This window comes from Oryx dammah, unplaced genomic scaffold (genome assembly GCF_014754425.2).
Source record: "Oryx dammah isolate SB20612 unplaced genomic scaffold, SCBI_Odam_1.1 HiC_scaffold_12, whole genome shotgun sequence".
Taxonomy (NCBI): Eukaryota; Metazoa; Chordata; class Mammalia; order Artiodactyla; family Bovidae; genus Oryx; species Oryx dammah.
In genome coordinates, this window is record NW_024070196.1 from 13,121,285 (window position 1) to 13,143,596 (window position 22,312).

The following is a 22,312-nucleotide window of genomic DNA, read 5'->3' on the forward strand; positions in this document are numbered from 1 at the left end:
CGTAGAAAGTAATGACTTGAATGAATACAGGTCACCTGGTTGTAAATTATTATCCTTTTATTTCTCTGCTTATGTATTCTTTAATTTACCAGATCCTAAGGTCCCTGAATATTGGGACCGCATTTTATACTCTTACATTCCCCAAAGGGGCTTTTGCCTTGGTGGCACAGTGGTAAAGAATCTAACTGCCAATGCAGGAAGCTATGGATTCAATCCCTGGGTCAGGAATATCTCCTGGAGAAGGAAATGGGTACCCTACCCCAGTATTCTCACCTGGGAAATGCCACAGACAGAAGAGTCTGGTTGGGTACAGTCCATGGGGTCGCAAAGAGTTGGGCATGACTTGGTGACTAAACAACAGCAACAATTTCCCAAAGAGCCTATCATAATGCCCTGACCTATGCATGGAGTGAAAATGATGGTCACCATTTACCTCAACTAAGACTGTCTCTTTATTACTGACAGTCTAAGTTTTCCTTCAAAGTATGTACAGGAATCATTTGTTCCTTGAATCTAAGGAGTCAAGTTTTTCAATTCTGGAAAATACCTGGCTATTATCTTTTCAGTTTGATTTTTTCAGATGCCTATAAAGACATATGCAATCATCTTCTCATTCTGTTCTCTGTCTTCTTCTATTCTCCATGTCCCTGAATCTCCTCCTGTTTTTCCATCTCATTCTCTGTTGTACTCTGGTAGCTTGCTCAGGTCAACTTTTAAAGTTTCTGATGCTCTTCTGTTGTCCTAACCTGTCTAATCTGTCTAGTGAGTTTTCAATGTCATGGCTATATTTTTAATTTCTAGATTTGTTTGGGTTTTTAAAACATTTACCTGTTACCTTTTTTGTAGTATTATATTCTTAGAGCTTTAAATCTTTATGTTTTGAATGGTCTGAAATACTGCCTTACAGTCTCTGAGAATGCCACTTTCAGTTCTTCACGATCTAAGTCCTGCTGTTTGTTGTGTTTACTGACTCACTTGAACAGTTTTCTTCCATCATTTATAACCCTGGGTTTAAAGCTCTTGGTCTTTACCTGTAGAAACCCTGTGTGACCAGGGTTGAGAGCGTATGTCTCTGGAGTGTTTTTATATTTGCATCGTCTATATACCATAGAACTGAAGATTCCAGGACTCTCTTTGTGTTACTTTCTTAGCATGGAGGGTTTTTAGACATCCCTGATTACATAAATTTCAATTCCATATCCATGTGAGCTGCCAGTCCATAAACAGATATGAAGGGGAACCATCCCTCCATTCCCAAAGCTTTCACTGAGTGACAGGAGTATGTTTCCTTAACATCCTCATGTGTTTGCTCTTTTGCTAAGAAAGCAGTTGTTTCAGAGTCCTGGCATTTTGTGTGATAATTCAAAAGAAGGCCCTGCTACCTGCCCACAAACGGTTGTTAAAGCTCAAGACTTATTACAGAGACAAGCACAACCCTTTAGGAAAGCCATCCTTGTTTCTCCCCTGTAATTTATAGTTCTCTGTTTGCTTTTTGATCCCCAGGGATTTCTCTTATGAAAGAAATTATGATATCAACTACTAAAGAGAGGAACAGAAAATGCTATGCAGGAAAAACACTCTGTGTTCTGGCCATAGTCTTACCATATCATAAATTCAAAACCTAGAAATAACTAAATTTTTTGAAAACTTCCTCATCTGCAATATGGTAATACCATCTAGAGATTCTAACTTATAAGATTAATGAGGCTCAGATGAGATAACAGATATAAAAACTCTTCAGACAACAACAGCATTCTATAAATACATGATGTTGTGACTAGTAAGAAGTTTTTAAGAACTCTTTTGTGCTCAGTAAAGTCCTGGGACAACTGGAATTTCTCTGTTCTAAATGATGTGTATAAGCGACATATCCATTTGAAGATCTGACAAAAGTTAAGGATCTGCTTACTGAAAATCCATAAATATATGTCAAAAATTTGTATATCACTATAGGGTATTCTTAGGCTCCCTGGAAACAGGTATGGTAGTACAGAGGAAGGTTAAGTTCAAGTGATAGCTTCAAAAACCAAGATGGAATATATGCACATGTATATGACATGGATGGTCCTGGTGTTGAATCTTTAGAAATTTGTAAAACTTTTCAAACAGAACGTCACAGGCATATGGCAAATCTTACTTACCTGTCTGGATTTATTAGAGATCGTATAGTAATAGCAGCCTTTAAACGCTGCTTGACATCTAGGTAACTAGAGGGTTCGTCAAACATGAAACTATGAAAAAGAAAAGCAAACATAATATGAAAGGCAAGTATGATAATAATTCTATCTTGCATATTAAAGCACTGAAATATTTTTGATTTAACAACAAAAATCCCATAACGGTAAAAATTTCTGTATTCTGTTCAGAAGTAGAAGGAAGAAATTATGAAAAGCAGGATGGCATATCAAGTCTGGGGAGAGACTTACAGATTAGGCTAACTTACAAACTGTTATCTCCTCATGAAAACTATTCTCATATATTCCAAAGTAATTCAGAGTGCTTCCCTTATTGGCTGAAGTCAGTTGCACTAAAGCAAACAGTTTTTGGAAAGGAGGGCCTTGCACAGAATTACAGAATACTTTACGGAGAAAAACTAACCTACACTGGATGCCAGAGTAGAAGTGTGGAAAAGATGAGAGTAAAAATATCTGGGAAAACAGAGGCATTAAAAGGTAGGAAGGAAACTCGCCTTTACATTTGTCTCTCACATGGCATGCCACCCTGATTTAGGATAACCTAGAAGACCTCATGTTCCACTTGACTATTAAAATCCTTGCCGGCCTGGTTGGAGAGCTTACATCTTAAAAAAATAATCTTCCTATGTATAAAGAGAGTTTACAAAATACCTGACTTTACATTAAAAAGCTCTAGAATTCATAAGTTGTAAAGTTTTTACCCCTGATGGAGTAACAGGGGAATGGGCAATGGATGCACAGCTGCTTCAACATCTGAACTCAAAAGTTAAAACATTCACTACTCCTTCTATTATTAACAATTTATTCCAAACCACTGCTCTTTTAGCAGCATTATAAATAAAAACTCTAAAGTAAGGATAAGATTTACAAAAATATAAAGTAACCTACATATCAGCTTTCTGTATGCAAACAACAGCACAGGCAAATCTCTGCAACTCTCCTCCTGAAAGATCTTCAACATTGCGTTCTTTCAGATGGGTTAAATCTATAAGAGGAATTGTCTTTAATGTTATTCTGTTTTACCTCTTCAGGGTAAAATGTGCATTGCAAATCATCCTGCATTTGAATATTTCAGCTGAAAGTATGACAATTACTAGAGATTTTCCCATTTATTTCAGTAATCCATATAAAGATATCAATCCTTAAGAGTTAAGTTCATGGCCTATAAAAACATACACACAAAATAAACACTTACCAAGCTGCTGACATACAATTGCTTGTGTCTTTGTTTCATCTTTTCGGTCCAAAATAGACCCCACTGTCCCCTGTCACAATATATCAGTAACAGTTACTATTATTTTCCTTCAATACTAATCCCTTCAATATTAAGAAGAGTCACAAAGTAAAACAAGTTTACTTTGATTTATCTTTCATATGTCCACCAATATTTGTAATACCCACTACACATCTCCTAAAAAGCAACTGACCTTTGCAGCCTTGGGAATCTGGTCTACGTACTGAGGTTTGATAATGGCTTTTAGGTCATCTTCAAGAATCTTGGTAAAGTAATTTTGCAATTCAGATCCTCGGAAGTAAGTCAGAATTTCTTGCCAATCAGGTGGATCCTAGAAATGTATGTACAGTTATCTGAATTTAGTAATACAATTGCAAAGAGGATAAATGTTATACAAAATAGAACATATATCCAAATAGAATACTTTTGCTTCTAACATACTAATAATACCAGAGGTAGAATTTTTTTTTTTCAAATCAAGGAACATAAATTTACAAAATCTCAGAATCATCAGTTAAGTAGCATTAACACATTTTTAACTAAAAAGGAGTTTCGTTTATTGTTTCTCAGCACTAATTACACAAATAATCTTGAAAATAAGAACATTAAAAAATCACACATACTCTTCTCCTTCACAGCCTCATAAAACCGACCCAAGATACTCATTTTTATAAGGTGGTAATACATACATCATACTTCCCAAGGTTTGGCTTTTGCTTTCCTGCTAAAATTTTTAAAGCAGTTGACTTTCCAATACCATTAGTTCCAACTAATCCCAAAACTTCACCCGGACGAGGAATAGGCAACCTGTCACAAGTGTACAAAAATAATGAAACAACTCAGACTTAGGTAGAAAAAGCTACATAATACCAGAACGATGTCTTCTGATGCACTTGCACTCCACACACATTCATTAATAAGCCAAAAGAGAAATATGCCAGATATTATTGGCTATTAGGAAAAAACAAAAACAGCAGCCAAGATTAACTGTTAATTGTTAGAAATGCATTCATGACCAATATTACTCCAAATTTTATTTATTCAACTTTCACTCAAAGTCTAAAGTAACAATTTTTCTTTACATATAAGGCTCAGTTTTAATGTACAATAAAATGCTTTGGTACAAAACTGCAGAGCAGGTGCAACCTCACAGTCTTTTTCCCTCTTTCTTTTTTTTGGCCTGCCATTTACTTACAAGGAGAGAAGTGCGACATGAACCAGAAATATTCCACTTCATACTCCCTGCTGCAGTAGGGCCCCTTAAAGCTGGCAGGTTGAGAAATACCTTTTTATTAGTTAAATCTAGACTCCCAGATTCAAAATATTAGTGTTCAGCAGATTAAAAACCTCAAAAAATGTCAATAACAGTATATGTTGAAGCTCAGAGTAATATTCTCTGTAGATCATGAGATTAATAGATAAATAAAATCAACACAAGGTCCCTTAAAAATTATTTTGGGGAGAAGGATTTTATAACAACGATTCTCACTCCAGTTGTATACTTGAATCACCTGGGAGCCTTTTCAGCTTACGAACGTCCAGAATATACATCCAGAGATAAGATGTAATTCAACTGGTTGAAATTACCTGGGCATGAGTACTTTTAAAAAGACTCTCAGGTAATTTTAATGTCAGCCTGAATGAACCACTGACATATACAATGCTATTCTGCATGATGTTATAATATTATATTTTGCTTTAGTGGATGCAAAAGTTATTACCACTTTTTTTCCATTTTTTTATTTCTCTGAAAATTTCAAGTGTATTTTACTCTTGACTGAAGTAAAGAAGAATGTTGACTTGGAAATATACCTGTGAAGTTTGAAGGCATTGGCACAATATCGGTGTGTTGTTTCTTTTTCCAAGTTGCTTGGTAAGTTGACAATTGATAAGGCGCCAAAGGGGCATTTCTGTTATTTAAAATAAAGAATTAAGTTTCCGTTAATTTTTAGAAATATATGCATGGCTAAAATGAACAGATTAAGAAGTTTTTACAATTAATTTTCCAAATGTGGGAGTTTCACACAGATGTTAAGTATTGTTTTACTTCCTTTCCTTAAAAAAGTTAAGTTACTCAAAGGCAAGAATTGTAACTAATAAATCTGTATTCCCCTTAGTAACTGGCAAAATGCTGGAGATTTAATCTGTTTAACACTTAGTAAAAAACCTTACAGACCTGGAGATAGATTTTTGCGTTTAAAAAAAAATATTATTAGATAAAAGAAGGTTAGGAGCAAGATAAAACTTGATTATCCGGCGTAGCTCAGCCAGTAACACTTCTGTCTGCAATGCTGGAGACCTGGGTTCAATTCCTGGGTCAGGAAGTTCCCCTGGAGAAGGAAATGACAACCCACTCCAGTATTCTTACCTGGAGAATCCCATGGACAGAGGAGCCTGGCAGGCTACACAGCTCATGGGATGGCAAGAGTTGGACACGACTTGGTGCTATCTTTTCTTTCTATTGAGCGTACAATTTCATACACAGTCAATGAGAAATGTCCTCCCTTTATTTCCTTCTTCCTGTCTTCTGTATGCTTCCTTTTCAACTATGTAAAGTCCTTTAAGGTCATGGTTTGTACCTTTCTTGGTCTATTTACATCTCAACAACAGAGTACAGTATCTGCACAGAGCAAGGACTAATGTCTTTCCATTGTGATTTTTAACCATCCCACATGAAAAAGATACTCATATTCCAAGTGAGTAAATTCACATAAAAAGAAAAACATTTATTCATAGAAAAACTTATTCAAATGGTGACTGTCAATCAGATAAATGCCCAAGGAACAAGAATGGTAAAAATTGGAAGGTGATTTAAGAGTGGTAATGTGGCTAGAAAAATTCCTCAGAAGTACAGATAAAACCAAAAGGATACAAGCAAAATGTGTAAATGCAGATTAGAAATCTGTTTGATAGAACTGTTCAATGAGCTTAGGGAACTAATTCAAAAGTCTATATACAAAGATTTCAGTGAATTCCCATTTTCTAAGTTATAAGAACACAGAAGTTTAAAAAACAAAACTCTTATTTTCAAGCAAAATAATCAACCTCTAACAAAGAGTATTAATTCCTTAAGCAAGATTTTTTTTTTAAACAAACGGAGTCACTGCCATTTACAGACTTCTCTATTATTCCATCAATGTACATAAAATGCTTATAGGCTTCAAGTAATTTAAACTTCTCTTAATCTTCAAAGAAAAAATATCCATGTTGTTCATATACATGCTGCATTACAAGTATCCTAAGTGTTCAGGAAGTATACACTACCCTTCTCCCCAAAGAGATTCATAACATCAGTATCTTTTATGCCATGGAGTACATACCCAAATTCTGGAATCTCAATATGCTATAGTAGCCAAGAAAGAAAATAAAATCAAATACAGTGTTCAAAATAAGATTTCCAGCACCCACAACATTGGCAGGCAAAAAATATTTGCTGGAAGAAATGTCTCCTGCTTATACTATCAAAAGAAGAAAAAACGCTTTCAGGTACCAAGCTTGGTACTTCTGGATACTTAACTGAAAATTCAGAAACCAATTTAAAATATACTTGAGCCTAATTAGAAAAAATAATAGGTGGTAGTCATATTCCAAGAAAGGTCCTTTCTAAAATATATTATGTGCAAATAAAAAATAACTAATTTAAGACCTTTATACTCTGGCTCCTAAATATCTTTTAAGAACCTAAGTTGGAAACCCATCACTCTTGAAAAAAAGCCCTAATTAAACTATTCAATATAACAAGAACTGAAGCATTTTGAAAAATTACACCATTGGGATAAATTCAACAATAAAAGAATACAGCAAAAGCAGCACTTCAGGATTAGGTTAAACTAAGAAAAGTTTTTGGCTGTGTCCATTTTTATTTAAAAGTGTGAATTTAAAATTAAACAGATTTGAAAAAAATAATATATAATATGACTCATATTTTTTGTCTTATATTTCCAAAAAGTTCTGGTAAAGATCTGGAGAATGTTCTTCCCATAAGAGGGTGAAAAAGAGAAATTAATTTTGGTTGGAAATGGCTTTACAAAACTGCATTTTTTATTTTTTTAAAGGATAATGTTTAAATGGGGTGGCTTAATTAATTGAAATTGCAATAATATTACTAATATAAGAAAACCATTTTTCTAAATTTGTATGATTTTTTCACTGTTTCATACTTGGGTCTTTACAAACAAGTTATAATGTATTCAGAATTTTTAAATTTCATTTTTAGGTTATAATTTAATACAATAAATAATATCACTTACTTTAATACAAATACCACAGCCAATACAAAGAGTTTCAGAAATCCAGGCTATTTTGCTCTGGGCGGTAACCTCTATGCATAATTTTCCTGCAAAGGAAAAGACAGAATTAAGTCATTTCTTCTGATAATCTAATTTTCTGACAACACTGTTATTTCAGCAATTCTGGTTCCAAATTTCCATACAGAATCAAATTTTCAAAGGTCACAAAAAGAAATACATTTGCGATAATATCTTAAATCAGTGCTTTGTATGTATAGACTGCTGGACTTATTAACTTATATGAATATTCGTCCTGTAAGACAGAGGTGACTAATATGCTTATTTTAATTTACTACAAGAAGATGCTGGTTAAAGTATTTGTTGTTATTGGGTCACTAATTCATGTCCAACTCTTTGTGACCCCATGGACTGTAGCCCTCCAGGCTCCATCCATGGAATTTTCCAGGCAAGAATACTGGAGTGGATTGCCATTTCTTCTTTATTTTTTTAATATTTACTTATTTTTTATTTGGCTGTGTTGGATCTTACTGTGGCATGTGGGATCTAGTTTCTTGACCAGGGTTCAAACCACAGCCCCCTGCACTGGGAGCATGTAGTCTTAGCCACTGGACCACCAGGCAAGTCCTAGGGGCTGCTATTTCTGATCTTAAAAGTTGACTAACCTGAATATTTAATCCACCAAATATGCCTTGACAATGGTAATATACACCCGACAGGAGAATCAAATACATTAGCTAGATCAGGAAAGCTCCCCAAAGACATGCATCTAATACACAGACTAAATTAAATTTAGCATTAAGAATACCAATAATGGTATTTCTGACTAGCACAGCAGACTGTAAGACATGACATCTAAAGTTTCTTTTAAGATTTAGTAAGTTTATTTCTCACTAGTATATTTAAAGTAACAATTATTTAGCATAGCTTTTAAAGACTACCAATTCTGAATTTTTGAGAATTTATTTAATCTTGAAAATGTAGCAAAAGCTCATGAACAGTCATTCATACTAAGCTGTTTTTAAAAAGAATATTATCAAACACAAACATCTTGGTAGTTCTTTCTTCATGACTTAAAGTAACTATAGGATTTTGGAGAAATGTAAGACTCTCACTAATTTGAACACTGATTTGATTTTACAGTCAATGAACTTAATACATGAACTGTGAACTTCAGATGTTCAAACTGGTTTTAGAAAAGGCAGAGGATCCAGAGATCAAATTGCCAACATCCATTGGATCACTGAGAAAGCAAGAGAGTTCCACAAAAACATCTATTTCTGCTTTATTGACTATGCCAAAGCCTTTGACGGTGTGGATCACAATAAACTGTGGAAACTTCTGAAAGAGACAGGTATACCAGAGCACCTGACCTGCCTCTTGAGAAACCTGTATGCAGGTCAGGAAGCAACAGTTAGAACTGGACATGGAACAACAGACTGGTTCCAAATAGGAAAAGGAGTACATCAAGGCTGTATATTGTCACCCTGCTTATTTAACTTCTATGCAGAGTACATCATGAGAAACCCTGGACTGGAAGAAGCACAAGCTGGAATCAAGATTGCTGGGAGAAATCTCAATAACCTCAGATATGCAGATGACACCACGCTTATGGCAGAAAGTGAAGGAGAACTAAAGAGTCTCTTGATGAAAGTGAAAGAGGAGAGTGAAAAGGCTGGCTTAAAGCTCAACATTCAGAAGACTAAGATCACGGTAAGAGGTCCCATCACTTCATGGCAAATAAATAGATGGGGAAACAGTGGCAGACTATTTTTTGGGGCTCCAAAGTCACTGCAGATGGTGATTGCAGCCATGAAATTAATAGATGCTTACTCCCTGGAAGGAAAGTTATGACAACCTAGACAGCATATTAAAAAGCAGAGACATTATTTTGTCAACAATGGTCTGTCTAGTCAAGGCTATGGTTTTCCAGCAGTCATGGATGTATGTGACAGTTGGACTATAAAGAAATCTGAGCACTGAAGAATTGATGCTTTTGAACTGTGGTATTGGAGAAGACTCTTGAGAGTCCCCTGGACTGCAAGGAGATCCAACCTAAAGGAGATCGGTCCTGGGTGTTCACTGGAAGGACTGATGTTGAAGCTGAACTCCAATACTTTGGCCACATGATGCAAAGGGGTGACTCATTTGAAAAGACCCCGATGCTGGGAGGGATTGGGGGCAGGAGGAGAAGGGGATGACAGAGGATGAGATGGCTGGATGGCATCACCGACTCGATGGACATGGGTTTGGGTGAACTCCAGGAGTTGGTGATGGACAGGGAGGCCTGGCGTGTTGTGTGCGGTTCATGGGGTCGCAAAGAGTCGGACACCACTGAGTGACTGAACTGAGCTTAAACAGAAGCATTTAGTCACAAAGTATTAAAAGAAATTTAGAATAAAATCTGGTCTTATTTTTACATTTTAAAGAAACCAACGGGTGAAAAGTGTACACTAACGCCTAGAGAACCATGAAGATAATGCATTCTTTTAAAACTTTCTCTTATCCTTAAATGATCCACAGAACAGCTTACCCATTCGAACCACAGGGCAACTCTTCTTGCACTCCTGCCGACATTTCTTAGGTTTACATTTGTCATGGTTGACAATAGCAATTCTTGTTAATTTATCCGCCATGATTCTAAGGAAGTAAGACTATCCAGTTCCTCTATTAAAGAAAAGATTAACAAAATTATGGCATAGTCAATGCAGTTTATTAAGAGAAGTAAGTCACAGGTATAAAAAATTCGAGAGGAGGAGATATCACTATTTCAGATATTAATACCTGGAACTAATTAAAAAAAAAACTAGTGAAAGCAATAAAATAACTTGTTATGTCTGGAAAAACAAAATTTTACTTATATATCATTAATCAGAAAATTTATATGAAGAAGGAAAAAAATACTACTTTCAACAGTATATACACATGTGATGAAACTCAAAATTACCACTGAAAGACAAAAGACCTGAACAAATAGAATGGTATGCTGTCTCAATTTTCACAAAAGAGAATAGTCAATATCATAGTTTTCAATCTTCCCTGAATTTATACATTTAATTCAGTCTCAAAGGGAAAAAACTGAATCAGACAAATAAAATCTAAAGCTCTTATGCAAAAAGTAGTAATAGCCAGGAAAATGGGAAAAGAGTAAGGGGTCAGGGGAACCTATACTGGACATATGGAAAAATTTGATATAAGGCCTAAGTAATTAATGCAGATACCAGTGGATGAATACTGACCAATAAAATAGAACAGAAAGACTTGACATGAAATATACATATGATAAAGATGTTTACTTCCTCCCTCAAAGTAATCATCACTTCATGTCTTATCTATTTGACTATGATACTACTGATGGAAGTGGCAATTATTAAGGGTTTAACCATTATGTTGGTCAATTGGAAAAAAAAAAGTAAAAACTGCTTTCCCTGGGAACTGAAAATATGGTCAAGATGAATTTTATGTTAACTGCGCTGATATGAAAAGGAGACCGGGGACTTCCCTGGAGGTCCAGAGGTTAGGATTTCGCCTTCCAGCGTAAGGGGGTGAGGGTTGATCCTTGGTCGGAGAGCTAAGATTCCATATGCCTTGCAGCCAAAAAACCAAAACATGAGACAGAAGCAATACTGTAACAAATTCAATAAAGACTTTTAAAATGATCCACACACACACAAAAGAGAGAGCAAGTAACCAAGTAGCTGAAAGTTTGAAAGCTTAGTTGCTCAGTTGTTTCCGACTCTTCGCGACCCCGTGGATTATAGACTACCAGGCTCCTCAGTCCATGGGATTTTCCATAAGAGTGCTGGAGTGGGGTGCCATTAACTATATGTATATAATTTTGGAGCTTTTAAAGTCTTGATATTTAACAGCACCATAAATTACAGAGCTGAGGTCAAAGTTAACATAATCTTCTATATACTGGGCTTAGTGATAGAAATTAATTTTCTTAGAATGTGATCAAAGTAATTCCAAAAAGCGCCTTACTACTCCAGTTTATTCCAATATGTAATGAAAGAACCTCAAGCCAATAGATTATTGATCAACAAAGACATTCTGCTGGCTTTTTCTATCATGACTACGAACCCCCATCCAGATTTTTCTTGACGGAAAGCTCCCTCTTATATTACTCTCCAGTCTTTCACACATCCCTTCAATATCGTTAGGTTTGGAGAGGACTAAGAGATGTTGCTCTTAGTGCTGCTCCCAGACAATTATTATCTCTCCCTTCTCATTAAAAACAGCCAGCTTTTGCTTCTTAGGTCATCCATCTGCTTTAGTCATTTCCAACCATATCAGTCCCTCACATCCTTTGAAGACTCCAGCCCTTGGCTAATGTTCACTCTTTACCAACTCTTGTCATAATACTTGGTGATTTCAATATGTTCATAGATGATCCTTCTATTAATAGCCTGTCCTCTCAGTTTATTAACCACTTTCCTCTAGTGAGCTTGTCTTTTACCCTACCCTACCTAGCCCTTCTTCCTTTGGCCAAATCCTTTACCTCGTCATTTTGAATAACTGCATTTTTCTATAACCGACCTTTCAAATACGCCATTCTCCAACCACCATTTCTATCTTTTCACTTCACCACTCACATATACAACAATCCAACAACCCTTTGAACTCCCCTCATTCCTCAGACCTGTAACTGTCTCTGCTGCTGCTGCTGCTAAGTCGCTTCAGTCGTGTCCGACTGTGCGACCCCATAGACAGCAGCCCACCAGGCTCCCCCGTCTCTGGGATTCTCCAGGCAAGAACACTGGAGTGGGTTGCCATTTCCTTCTCCAATGCATGAAAGTGAAAAGTGAAAGGGAAGTCGCTCAGTCATGTCCGACTCTTCGCGACTCCATGGACTGCAGCCTACCAGGCTCCTCTGTCCATGGGATTTTCCAGGCAAGAGTACTGGAGTGGGTTGGCAGTGCCTTCTCCAGTAACTGTCTCTAGAGTCTATCAAATTTCCACTGTCCTTCATCCCTTTGTATCTTCGATTTCTTCTGTACCCACCTAAAATTGTCAGTCACTTACACCCTTATCTATAATTCTGGTTAAATTCAACTCTTCACCTGCACACAGATGGCAAGAGAAAAAACAAAGCCATGCTGACTAGTATCATCTCAAGTGAACCTTTATGCCAATTAGCCATCACACTATATGTATTTCCATAGCTAAGTCCCTTTGCAAACTAAAAGATATCCATCCACCAAGGAAAAGGTTACAACAATTTTTGCCTGTCTTTAACATCATCAATTATTCAGTCTTTCCACCAGCTTATTCCCAGCATTCAAACACTTCATTATCTGACCCCAACCTCCCCCACTGCTTCATTTCTCCACCAAGACTGCCAGGAGAAATACCAATAACCTCAGACGTAAACAAATTGCCTACACTCAGATGTAAAAGAGTTCACATTTCTCTAGGTATTTTCTGCGGAATCCATTGCAGACATTAGTGTCCATCATTCCATGAAAACAGCCTGTCAGGTCATCACTGTATTTCACATGACTAAAGCAAATGGTTGTCGGTATTTGTTCAGGGTCTTAGCATTTTCTGCTCCCTTTGCGGGTAATGCTACTGCCACTAGTGGCTCACTCCTTCAAGTCTTTAATGTTGATTCTCAGTGAGTCTTCTCTAGCTATAAAACTGCCTTGTTTTATTCTTCTTCTTAGCTCTTTCTACTATATTACATAGTATATGTTTCATATACATGTACATATACAGTATATATAGGGTTTCCCTCATAGCTCAGTTGGTAAAGAAACTGCCTGCATTGCAGGAGACCTTGGTTTGATTCCTGGATTAGGAAGATTTGCTGGAGAAGGGATAGGCTACCCTCTCCAGTATTCCTGGGTTTCCCTTGTGGCTCGGCTGGTAAAGAATCCCTGCAATGAGGAAGACCTGGGTTAGATCCTTGGGTTGGGAAGATCCCCTGGAAAAGGGAAAGGCTACCCACCCCAGCATTCTGGCCTAGAGAATTCCCCTTGTATAGTCCATGGGGTCGCAAAGAGTCTGACACGACAATTTACTGTGTGTGTATATGCATTTATGTATTCTCTCTCTACACACACACAGACAATATTTTTCCTTCGCCAACTACAAAGTACCCCATCATGAGTGCAGGAATTTTTGTTTGTTCATTTCAGTGGCTGGACCAGTGTCTACATAGTAGGAAAGCAAACATTTCTATTGAATGAAATGTGAAAATGAATTTAAATATAGTAAATAAATTTCCTATAGGTTATAACAACTTTAGGAGTCTTTGCAAGTTACCAATACATTATAGCGACAGTTAAACACTAAAGTATATTATTTTTAAAAGTCACCCAAAATGAGACAAACATCGTATGTAACAGAGGTACATTAATGGATAAGTTCACTTTACCTCTTTATAACCTTTAGAAACTCATCTAAAGATCAGCATAAGAAAATAAGTGATTTACGAATTGCTACCAAAAAAGCTATCATTCTAGAAGAGACAATTCCCAAGAAACTGAAGATTCTTCAGCTATTAAAAATAATAAAACTAGAAATCATACAAATTACGGTGAATGAGCATGATGAATTCCCCTGCAGGGGATAAATCGTCATTGATTTATCAGTGAAACTGTTTACAATAAGGTTTATTTCTGCCAAACTACCAAATTGTTTTTACTGCTATTTCAAACCATTTAAAAAACCAAATGACTGTAGGAGATGATTTTTATAAAATAAAACATACTAGAGATGGTTAATGGAGAAGGCAATGGCACCCCACTCCTGTACTCTTGCCTGGAAAATCCCATGGACGGAGGACCCTGGTGGGCTGCAGTCCATGGGGTCGCTAAGAGTCGGACACGACTGAGCAACGTTACTTTCACTTTTCACTTTCATGCATTAGAGAAGGAAATGGCAACCCACTCCAGTGTTCTTGCCTGGAGAACCCCAGGGACGGGGGAGCCTGGTGGGCTGCTGTCTATGGAGTCACACAGAGTCGGACACGACTGAAGTGACTTAGCAGCAGCAGCAGAGATGGTTAATAAGCTGATTTATATTTTAAAATGATAAATTATAATGCAGTTAAGAAAAATGAATACAGATTCTTTGTAGAACTATTAACAGAGCAAAGTGTAGACACTATTGTTAATTAAATTTCTATGTAAGTTTCAAGAATTGGGAAGAAGGATCCCCTCCTTTCTTTTTCAGCGAGAAAGATACAGTACAGGAAAGCTTGGAGGGGAAGACTGTAGTTACAGACTCCTAGGAACAAACAGGGATCTGAAGCCATCTCAAATCTGAAAACAAACTGTTGAAAACAGGTACTTAAACAAGGACCACTATCATCCTTCCAGCTGAAAGGAAAAAAGGAAGTGAGACATTTATAGAAAGCATTTGTAGTCTAAAGAAACTTAAGTCGAACAGTCATGTCCGACTCTTTTCCACCCCATGGATTGTTGTCTATCAGGCTCCTCCGTCCATGAGATTTCCCAGGCAGGAGTACTGGAGTGGGTTGACATTTCCTTCTCCAGGGGATCTTCCCGGCCCAGGGACTGAATCATCCGCTTTACTGTCTGAGCCACCAGGGAAGCAAAGTCTTAACCACTGGACCACCAAGGAAGTCCCAGGAGTTTTCCCGATAGCTCAGTTGGTGAAGGATCCACCTGCAATGCAGGAGACCCTGGTTCGATTCCAGGGTTGGGAAGATCCGCTAGAGAATGGAAAAAGCTACCCACTCCAGTAATCTGGTCTCAAGAACCAGCCCATGGAATCGGACAGGACTGAGCGACTTTTCACTTTGTAGTCTAAAACCAAAATTATTTTAACACCCTGTGAAAGCATATGAAAACGAATGATGCTTATGTCATGTGAAATATTCTAAAATTCTATGCTATTGCAGGTTATTAAATTTATAAAACGTGTAAGTCAGGAGTGGTGCACAACTCTGATTTCAGAGTCTTAAACTGAAGACAATTAGAAGGGACGCTAAATTAATATCACTTTATCCTTGCCCCATACCAGCAATTACATTAAATATTCTTCCTAAAAATATTTTTTATAGGGGGAACAAGGATTTTAACTAAAACAAAAACAAACAACACTTTTTGGTTCAGATAAGACAAGAGCCCTTGGTTAATACTGACAAAAACGAAGCATTATCGTCAAGTAGCTGGTATAGAATGTATATTCTCAGAACCAGGGACAAAAGTACTGAGGACTGCAAAACAGATGCCACCCTCATGAATGCAGTTAGCAGTCCCGTGGAAGAGAAAGCACCCCTCCCCCCAATAAAACCAAATACAGTGTTTTGACAGTTATTTCTCTCTCTTACCGATTTTACCATAAAAAATGAGAAAACCTGCTTAGATAGTTTATGGGATGTGGGAATTGACTTTAGCCGTCGCGCCCACGATGCAAGAACCACTGAAGGGGAAATACAGGTACTTTCAGTAAAGACACAGAACCTGATCTCCAGGGGTTTAAGATATGATAACGGGGAAATCGGAGAAATCACCAAGTGTCATAAAAACTACTGCGAAATGCAAAACGCGTTCAACTGGGAGATTATTTGAGATCACCATGGTGACAGCAGAGTACAAGCCGCTGTGAGAAAAGTCTGGCCATCATTTCTATAAAGACTGGGAGTGGACGAGGAGGATCCGACTTCTTGGCGGTAAGATGCCGTGACTCATTCCACAAACCCCAAACCGCGCAGAAAAGGCTTCCACCTGTGCCAGAAGAGCCGGGGCAACAGGGGACGCTCTAAGTTATAAAGGCGGCTTTCATACAGATTCGGGGGTAGGGGAGGCGCGGGGTCAAGGCGGGACTGGAGGCGCCGGGGAGTGGACCACCGAGAGAATGGCACCTATATCCATCTCCATGTCCCCTGGCGGGGGTGGCGGGCCAGGGCGGCCGAGAGCCGGGTCAGCTGGAGGGAGAGCGCGAGGCGCCCTCAGCGCTCGGCGGCACCCGCGCTCCGGCGGTTCCAGCTGTCTCGTCCAAGCCGGCTGCCACGCGCCGCTGCCGCCGCCACCTGAGGCCTAACCAAAGGCTCTCGGAGAATGTCCCCACGGTGTTTAGACCGTGGCTGACTGCAGCTAAAGGCCAAACCCCTCCAGGCTATTCACGTACCTGGAGAAACAGATTCCCCTGGCGGAGGGGAACGCAGAGATCAAATCGGCGCTTGCTTTTCACTTCTCAGCCACACAGCGTGTTCCTGCGGCCACCGGCCAAAATGGCGGTACCCAGCCGCCGCCTCACGCATGCCACAAGGACGTAACGCGCGTGCGCGCCAGGGCGCGCCAGGCGGAGCTGTGGAAAGAGGTAGGGAGAGGCGGCTGGGACTGACGTCATTGTACTGCGACACCAGGGACATCTCTGGGGAAGCTAGGCGGGCCTGGGAAGCCGAGTGGGAGTGGCGCGGAGCTGCGGCGGATCCAGAAAAACCGAGTGGCGTCAAGCAGAGTCCGCAAGCTGTAAGTGCGTGGGCTTTCCCCGACGGGGAGAATGGTCCTAGCTTAAGCAAACACCTCTTCTGCATTGTCAGTCTTCTTTTACGCCATTTCCTCAAGGCCCGTGGGTCAGAAATGGATCCTTAGAGGTGGCCCATTTTAGCACTTCTGGCAGAGGTGTCAAGCAGAACCGACAGAGTCTGGATCAGACACTGCTCGCGGTGGCTTTCTCTCCTTGACTTTAGCTCCTGAACGGAATGGCCCGGAACCCGTTCTTCGAGCTCCGTGTTTTTTCCACTTGGTGGCGTCCAGTGCCAAGCTCGGCAGGTGAATTCTGCTCCAAAATAGAGATGGGCCTTTTGGGGGGACAGTTTGACATTTGGGGACATTTGAAAATGTGACCGTAGGTTTAATTGCCTCATCTTAGATCTTACTTAACTTGCAGGTGGGAATACTTTAGTTTATTATTGAACCTATCCATTCATCCATGTACTCCAGAAAACTACTAACGGATCATTTAAGCCTCAGTCCTTTCCAGTTTGTAGTTCGATGTCTGGTATTATTTAAAGAGTATCAAGTGTGAAGAGTTAGGGAACAACTGAGATCTGACAGGAGGTGAATATCAAGGAGACAGTGTGCAAACCTTCTGGGACAGTGTGCAAACCTTCTGGGCCAGGTTCATAATAGCATGTATGTATAACGATGTTTAGTAGTTGAAACTTTGCATTGCTGAAGCAATTTTACATGTTGTTCACTATCCAGGAGGTTGTTTTTTTTTTTTTCCACATTTGGACACACTTACCAAGATTAACTAACAAAAGATGTGAAAGATGAAGTAAACTTGTGGTTTAGAATAGGCCTGTTACTTCCAGGCATTAAAGGCATTTTTCTGACTTTATGTTCTACGGTAAGAGCACATGTAATTGGAATTTTTGACAATTAATGAAGAGATGCAATTTTTCTCTGCATCACTTAATGGATTATATAAGATGTAGACCAATACTTACATATTCCAGGATTAAGATTTCAGTCTTTTTTAGGGAAAAAACTGCATTTGAATTGGAAGTTTTGCTCATGGAGGTATAGAACTGCACAGCATTATGGAGTTACACATCAACCCCTTTAGCAGGAAAGGGGAAAGCCCAGACCCCTCAAAAGTCTAGACTAGTTAAAGGTGAGCCTTGAGTTGACATCCTGATCCTTTGGTGGGTTTTGACTACTATATTTTGCTGCTTTGCACAACTTGTAAGTTATATTGTAGAAACAAAATGTTACATTGTAGAAACAAAACTGAATTCTCAAGCCTTTTAAATTGCAGTGGTTATGTCAACTGGTTTTGAAAATAGATGGCTACTATCCAGGTTACATTAGTGTTACACTGGCTGTTAAACTTTTACCATTTGTAGAAAGATGCTCAGGTCCTGGTGTAATGTGAATATTCTTTTTTTCTGCATAGAACATTTTTAAAATGACCACACCAAACAAGACACCTCCTGGTGCTGACCCTAAGCAGTTGGAAAGGACTGGAACAGTACGGGAAATTGGGTCACAAGCTGTTTGGTCACTCTCATCTTGTAAACCAGGTAAAACAAAACAGAAAGAAACTGTGTTAACTACTGAAAGTTTCCTTGTACACTGGGCTGACTTTAATATTCGTTTTGTTTAGATGTGTGTGTGTGTATGTGAGTCACTCAGTCATGTTTGACTCTTGGCGACCCTTAGCTCACCAGGCTCCTCTGTCCATGGAATTCTCCAGGCAAGAATACTGGAGTGGATTGCTATTCCCTTCTCAAGGACATTGTCCTAACCCAGGGATTGAACCCAAGTCTCCTGCATTAAATGCAGATTCTTTACAGTCTCAGCCACCAGGGAAGCCCTTTGTTCAGAGGCTTTATTTTAATTTTAAAGTCTAACTGGATTTTCATTTGTTACATATCTCTTAATTGCTTTACTAGTATCCACTTCAGTTTAACTGCACATGTTATAAGGTCCCTTTATCCTCTCTTCTTTTTGCTATGATTTAGTTACTTGGTTAGCATTTTTTTGACTATTTCTCTGGATGGGATAAATGAATGATACATTTTTTTTGCGTGATTATATATCCCCAAATAACTATTTTACTCTTGGTTGGGATAGAATGCTCTCTCTCTTTTTTTTCCCCAGTGTGATAAAGTACTTTTTTTTTTTTTTTTTTTCCTATTTTGAGAAATGTGTCACTTCAGACTTTGACTAGGATGAAGTTGGATTAATTCTCTCCATTTAATGTGTAGTTTTCAAGCTAGAACTCACATTACCAGAGACTGAGAATTTCTTTCTTTCTTTCTTTCTTTCTTTCTTTATTTATTTTTTCCTGAGAATTTCTTTACGGACTTAACACTGCATCCTTTTCCTGGACCTAAAGCAAAATAAATCCGTAGTGCTTTACACATTTGCGTGTCATCCTTATACAGGGGCCATGCTAATCTTCTGGCTATCATTCCAATTTTAGCATATGTGCTGTCAAAGCAAGCCCTGGGATAGAATTCTTGAGTGGCAGTCCTTTTCTCAAAAAGTTGTGCACGCTAGTTTACCACTTCCTTTTTATCATGTTGCAAGTAAGATGGTGTATATCTGTCTGTCTTCCTTGCTAAGTAACTTGTTCTTTCTTTCTATTGATTCTTAGAGTTCAAGACTTTTGCCAGGATACATGTATATCTTTTCTCATCCATATAGCCTGTAATATGATAGGCATTTTCAATCTGTAGACTCAAGCTCAGAGAAAGTTTTTTAGCTTAAGGAATTTCAACGATAATGGTATTGATTCAGTAGTCATTTTTCTCTCAGAAAGCTCTACTAATTACACATTAAGACTCCTGAAACCATCTTCCCAACCCAGCCTCTTCTGTTTCCCCTTAAGATTCTTTTCTCTTCCTTTTTATGAGTAATTTGAGGTATAATTTACTTAAGAAAATCTCACCCTTTTTGTATGTACAGTTATATGAATTTTAACAAGCACATCACAAATTAAAGCACCATCACAATTAAACATAGATTATTTTCATCATTTAAAGAAATTTCCTCATGTCTCTTTGTAGTCAATCTTTTGCCCCGTCCCAGACCACTGACAACTTGATCTGTTTTGTGTCTCTTTGGCTTTTACCTTTCTCAGAGTGCCATATAAATGTAATCGTATTTTATGTAGCTTTTGAGGTCTCACTTCTTCCACTTAGTGTAGTGCATTTGTGATTGTTCCTTCAGGAGTTGGCTCCTTTTCACTGCTGACTACTGTTCCACTCTATGGATGTATCACGTTTTGTTGCCTATTCACCAGTTAATGGATCTTTAGGTTTGTGGTAGTCAGCTTCCCAAACGGTACCAGTGATTCCTGTTTCCTGGTTTTCATGCCCCTCTGATGACCTCTCCCACATTGTGTCAGGGTTAGTCTCTGGGACCAGGAGAATATGGCAGATCGCAGTCTCAGTATGCAATTTCTGAGACTAGATCCTAAAAGCCATCATGGCTCTGCCATGCTCTTGTTTGGATCACACCATCTAGGGGAAACCAGCTCCCATTTTGTGAGGAAGCAAGGGGACCCGTGGAGAGGTTGATGTGGCGAGAGACATGGCCTTCTGACAATAGCCAGTGGAGAACTGGGGCCTCTTGGCAATAGTTATATGATTAAACCACCTTAGAATGGATCCTCCAGCCACTGGATAACCAAACTGCTCCCAAATTCCTATCTCATGGAAATTGTGAAGTAATGCGTGTTTGGTGTTTCAAGGTGCTAAGTTAACTAAGATAAGGTTGCTTCCAATGTTTGGGGATTATGGAGGAAGCTACCGTAAGCATTCATGTACAGGTTTTTATGTAGACATATATTTTTATTTTTCTTGATACTTAGGAGTAGAGTGGCTGGGTTAATTTATTTTTATTTCTTCCTTTCCAGTCTATACCTTTTATTTCCTTCTCTTGTCTTATTGCATGAGCTAAGACTTTCAATATGATGTTACATAGAAATGGCAAAAATGGTTGTTGTTGTTTAGTCACAAGTCGTGTCTGACTTTTTTTTTTTGCAGTCCTATGGACTGTAGCCCCCCTAGGCTTCTCTGACCATGGGATTTTCCAGGCAAGAATACTGGAGTTGCCATTTCTTTCTCCAAGGGATCTACCCAACCCGGGGATTGAACCTGTATCTCCTGCCTTTAGAGGTGGACCTTTTACTGCTGAGCCACCAGGGAAGCCCCAGATATGGTGTTAGCTGTTGTTTCTTGTGGATATATAAAGTTGAGGAAGTCCCCCTAATTTCGGTAGATGTGCTGATAGAGTTTTGCCTTGAATGAATGTTGAATTTGTCAGATGCTTTCTCAACATCTCTTAGTATGATAATATGGTTTTTCTCATTTAGCCTGTTGTTTTGATGGATTATATTAATTTTAGAACATTAAACCAACTTTGCATACCTGGAATACATTCCAATTGATTATGGTGAATAATTTTTTTTATACTTACATTCAGTTTGCTAATATTTTCTTGTGAATTTTTGCATCTGTGTTCATGAGAGATATTCTTTAATTTTCCTTTCTTGTAATGTCTTTGTCTGGTTTCATTTTTAGAGTAATGCTACCTTTATGGAACCAATCAGAAAGTATTCCCTCTGCTTCTATTTTCTGAAAAAAATTTTGGACACTTGGTATTATTTCTTCCTTAAGTTTGACAGAAGTCACTGGTGAAACCATTTAGGCCTAGTGATATCTTTGGAAGGTTATTAACTTTTGATTCAATTTTTATAATAGATATAGGCTTTATTCAGATTATCTGTTCCTCCTTGTGTAAGTTTTAGTGGATTGCATCTTTCAAGGAATTGGTCCATTTTATTTATCAAGTTTGTGGGCTTGGAGCTCCTTATGATACTCTTTTATTATCTTTTTATCCATGGGATCAATAGTGATGGCCCCTCTTTTGTTTCTTATATTAGTAATTTATGTCTTCTTTCTTTTTTTCATATTTAGCCTGGTTAGAGGTTTATTGATTTTATTGACCTTTTCAAAGAACCAAGTTTGCAGTATTAATGATTTTTCTCTATTAATTTCCTGTTTTTAGTTTCATTGATTTTAATTTCTTTTCTGATTTTTATTATTTCTTTCTCCTGCTTATTTTGAATTTCATTTGCTCCTCTTTTTCTAGTTTTCTAAGGTGAACACTTAAATTATTGACTTTAGAGCTTTCTTCTTTTCT

At 38.1% G+C, this 22,312-nt stretch overlaps 2 protein-coding genes and 1 non-coding gene across 6 annotated transcripts in view; 1 reads left to right on the forward strand and 2 right to left on the reverse strand.

Annotated features, from left to right (window-relative positions):
• Positions 1-16,940, reverse strand: part of ABCE1 (ATP binding cassette subfamily E member 1) — a 30,556-nt gene extending 13,616 nt beyond the window's left edge. The window contains exons 1-9 of the mRNA XM_040250433.1: positions 16,779-16,940; positions 10,210-10,343; positions 7,680-7,765; positions 5,242-5,339; positions 4,119-4,236; positions 3,623-3,760; positions 3,391-3,460; positions 3,084-3,180; positions 2,142-2,231 (exon numbers count right to left, since the gene is read on the reverse strand). Coding sequence (XP_040106367.1) covers positions 2,142-2,231; positions 3,084-3,180; positions 3,391-3,460; positions 3,623-3,760; positions 4,119-4,236; positions 5,242-5,339; positions 7,680-7,765; positions 10,210-10,312 — 800 coding nt within the window. The 5' untranslated portion in view covers positions 10,313-10,343; positions 16,779-16,940. The remainder of the gene's footprint in view (positions 1-2,141; positions 2,232-3,083; positions 3,181-3,390; positions 3,461-3,622; positions 3,761-4,118; positions 4,237-5,241; positions 5,340-7,679; positions 7,766-10,209; positions 10,344-16,778) is intronic.
• Positions 16,941-16,992: 52 nt separating this feature from the next.
• Positions 16,993-22,312, forward strand: part of ANAPC10 (anaphase promoting complex subunit 10) — a 90,804-nt gene continuing 85,484 nt past the window's right edge. For 2 of the 4 annotated variants that reach the window (XM_040250442.1, XM_040250443.1), the window contains exons 1-2: positions 17,019-17,122; positions 18,555-18,681. In XM_040250442.1, the coding sequence (XP_040106376.1) occupies positions 18,567-18,681 (115 nt within the window). In that variant the 5' untranslated portion in view covers positions 17,019-17,122; positions 18,555-18,566. Of the gene's footprint in view, positions 17,123-17,160; positions 17,426-18,554; positions 18,682-22,312 lie in introns of those variants that run through there. The other 2 variants (XM_040250440.1, XM_040250441.1) reach the window with 2 other exon arrangements.
• Positions 19,504-19,606, reverse strand: LOC120871670. The gene has a single exon (XR_005723093.1). It is a non-coding gene; the product is annotated as a U6 spliceosomal RNA (small nuclear RNA).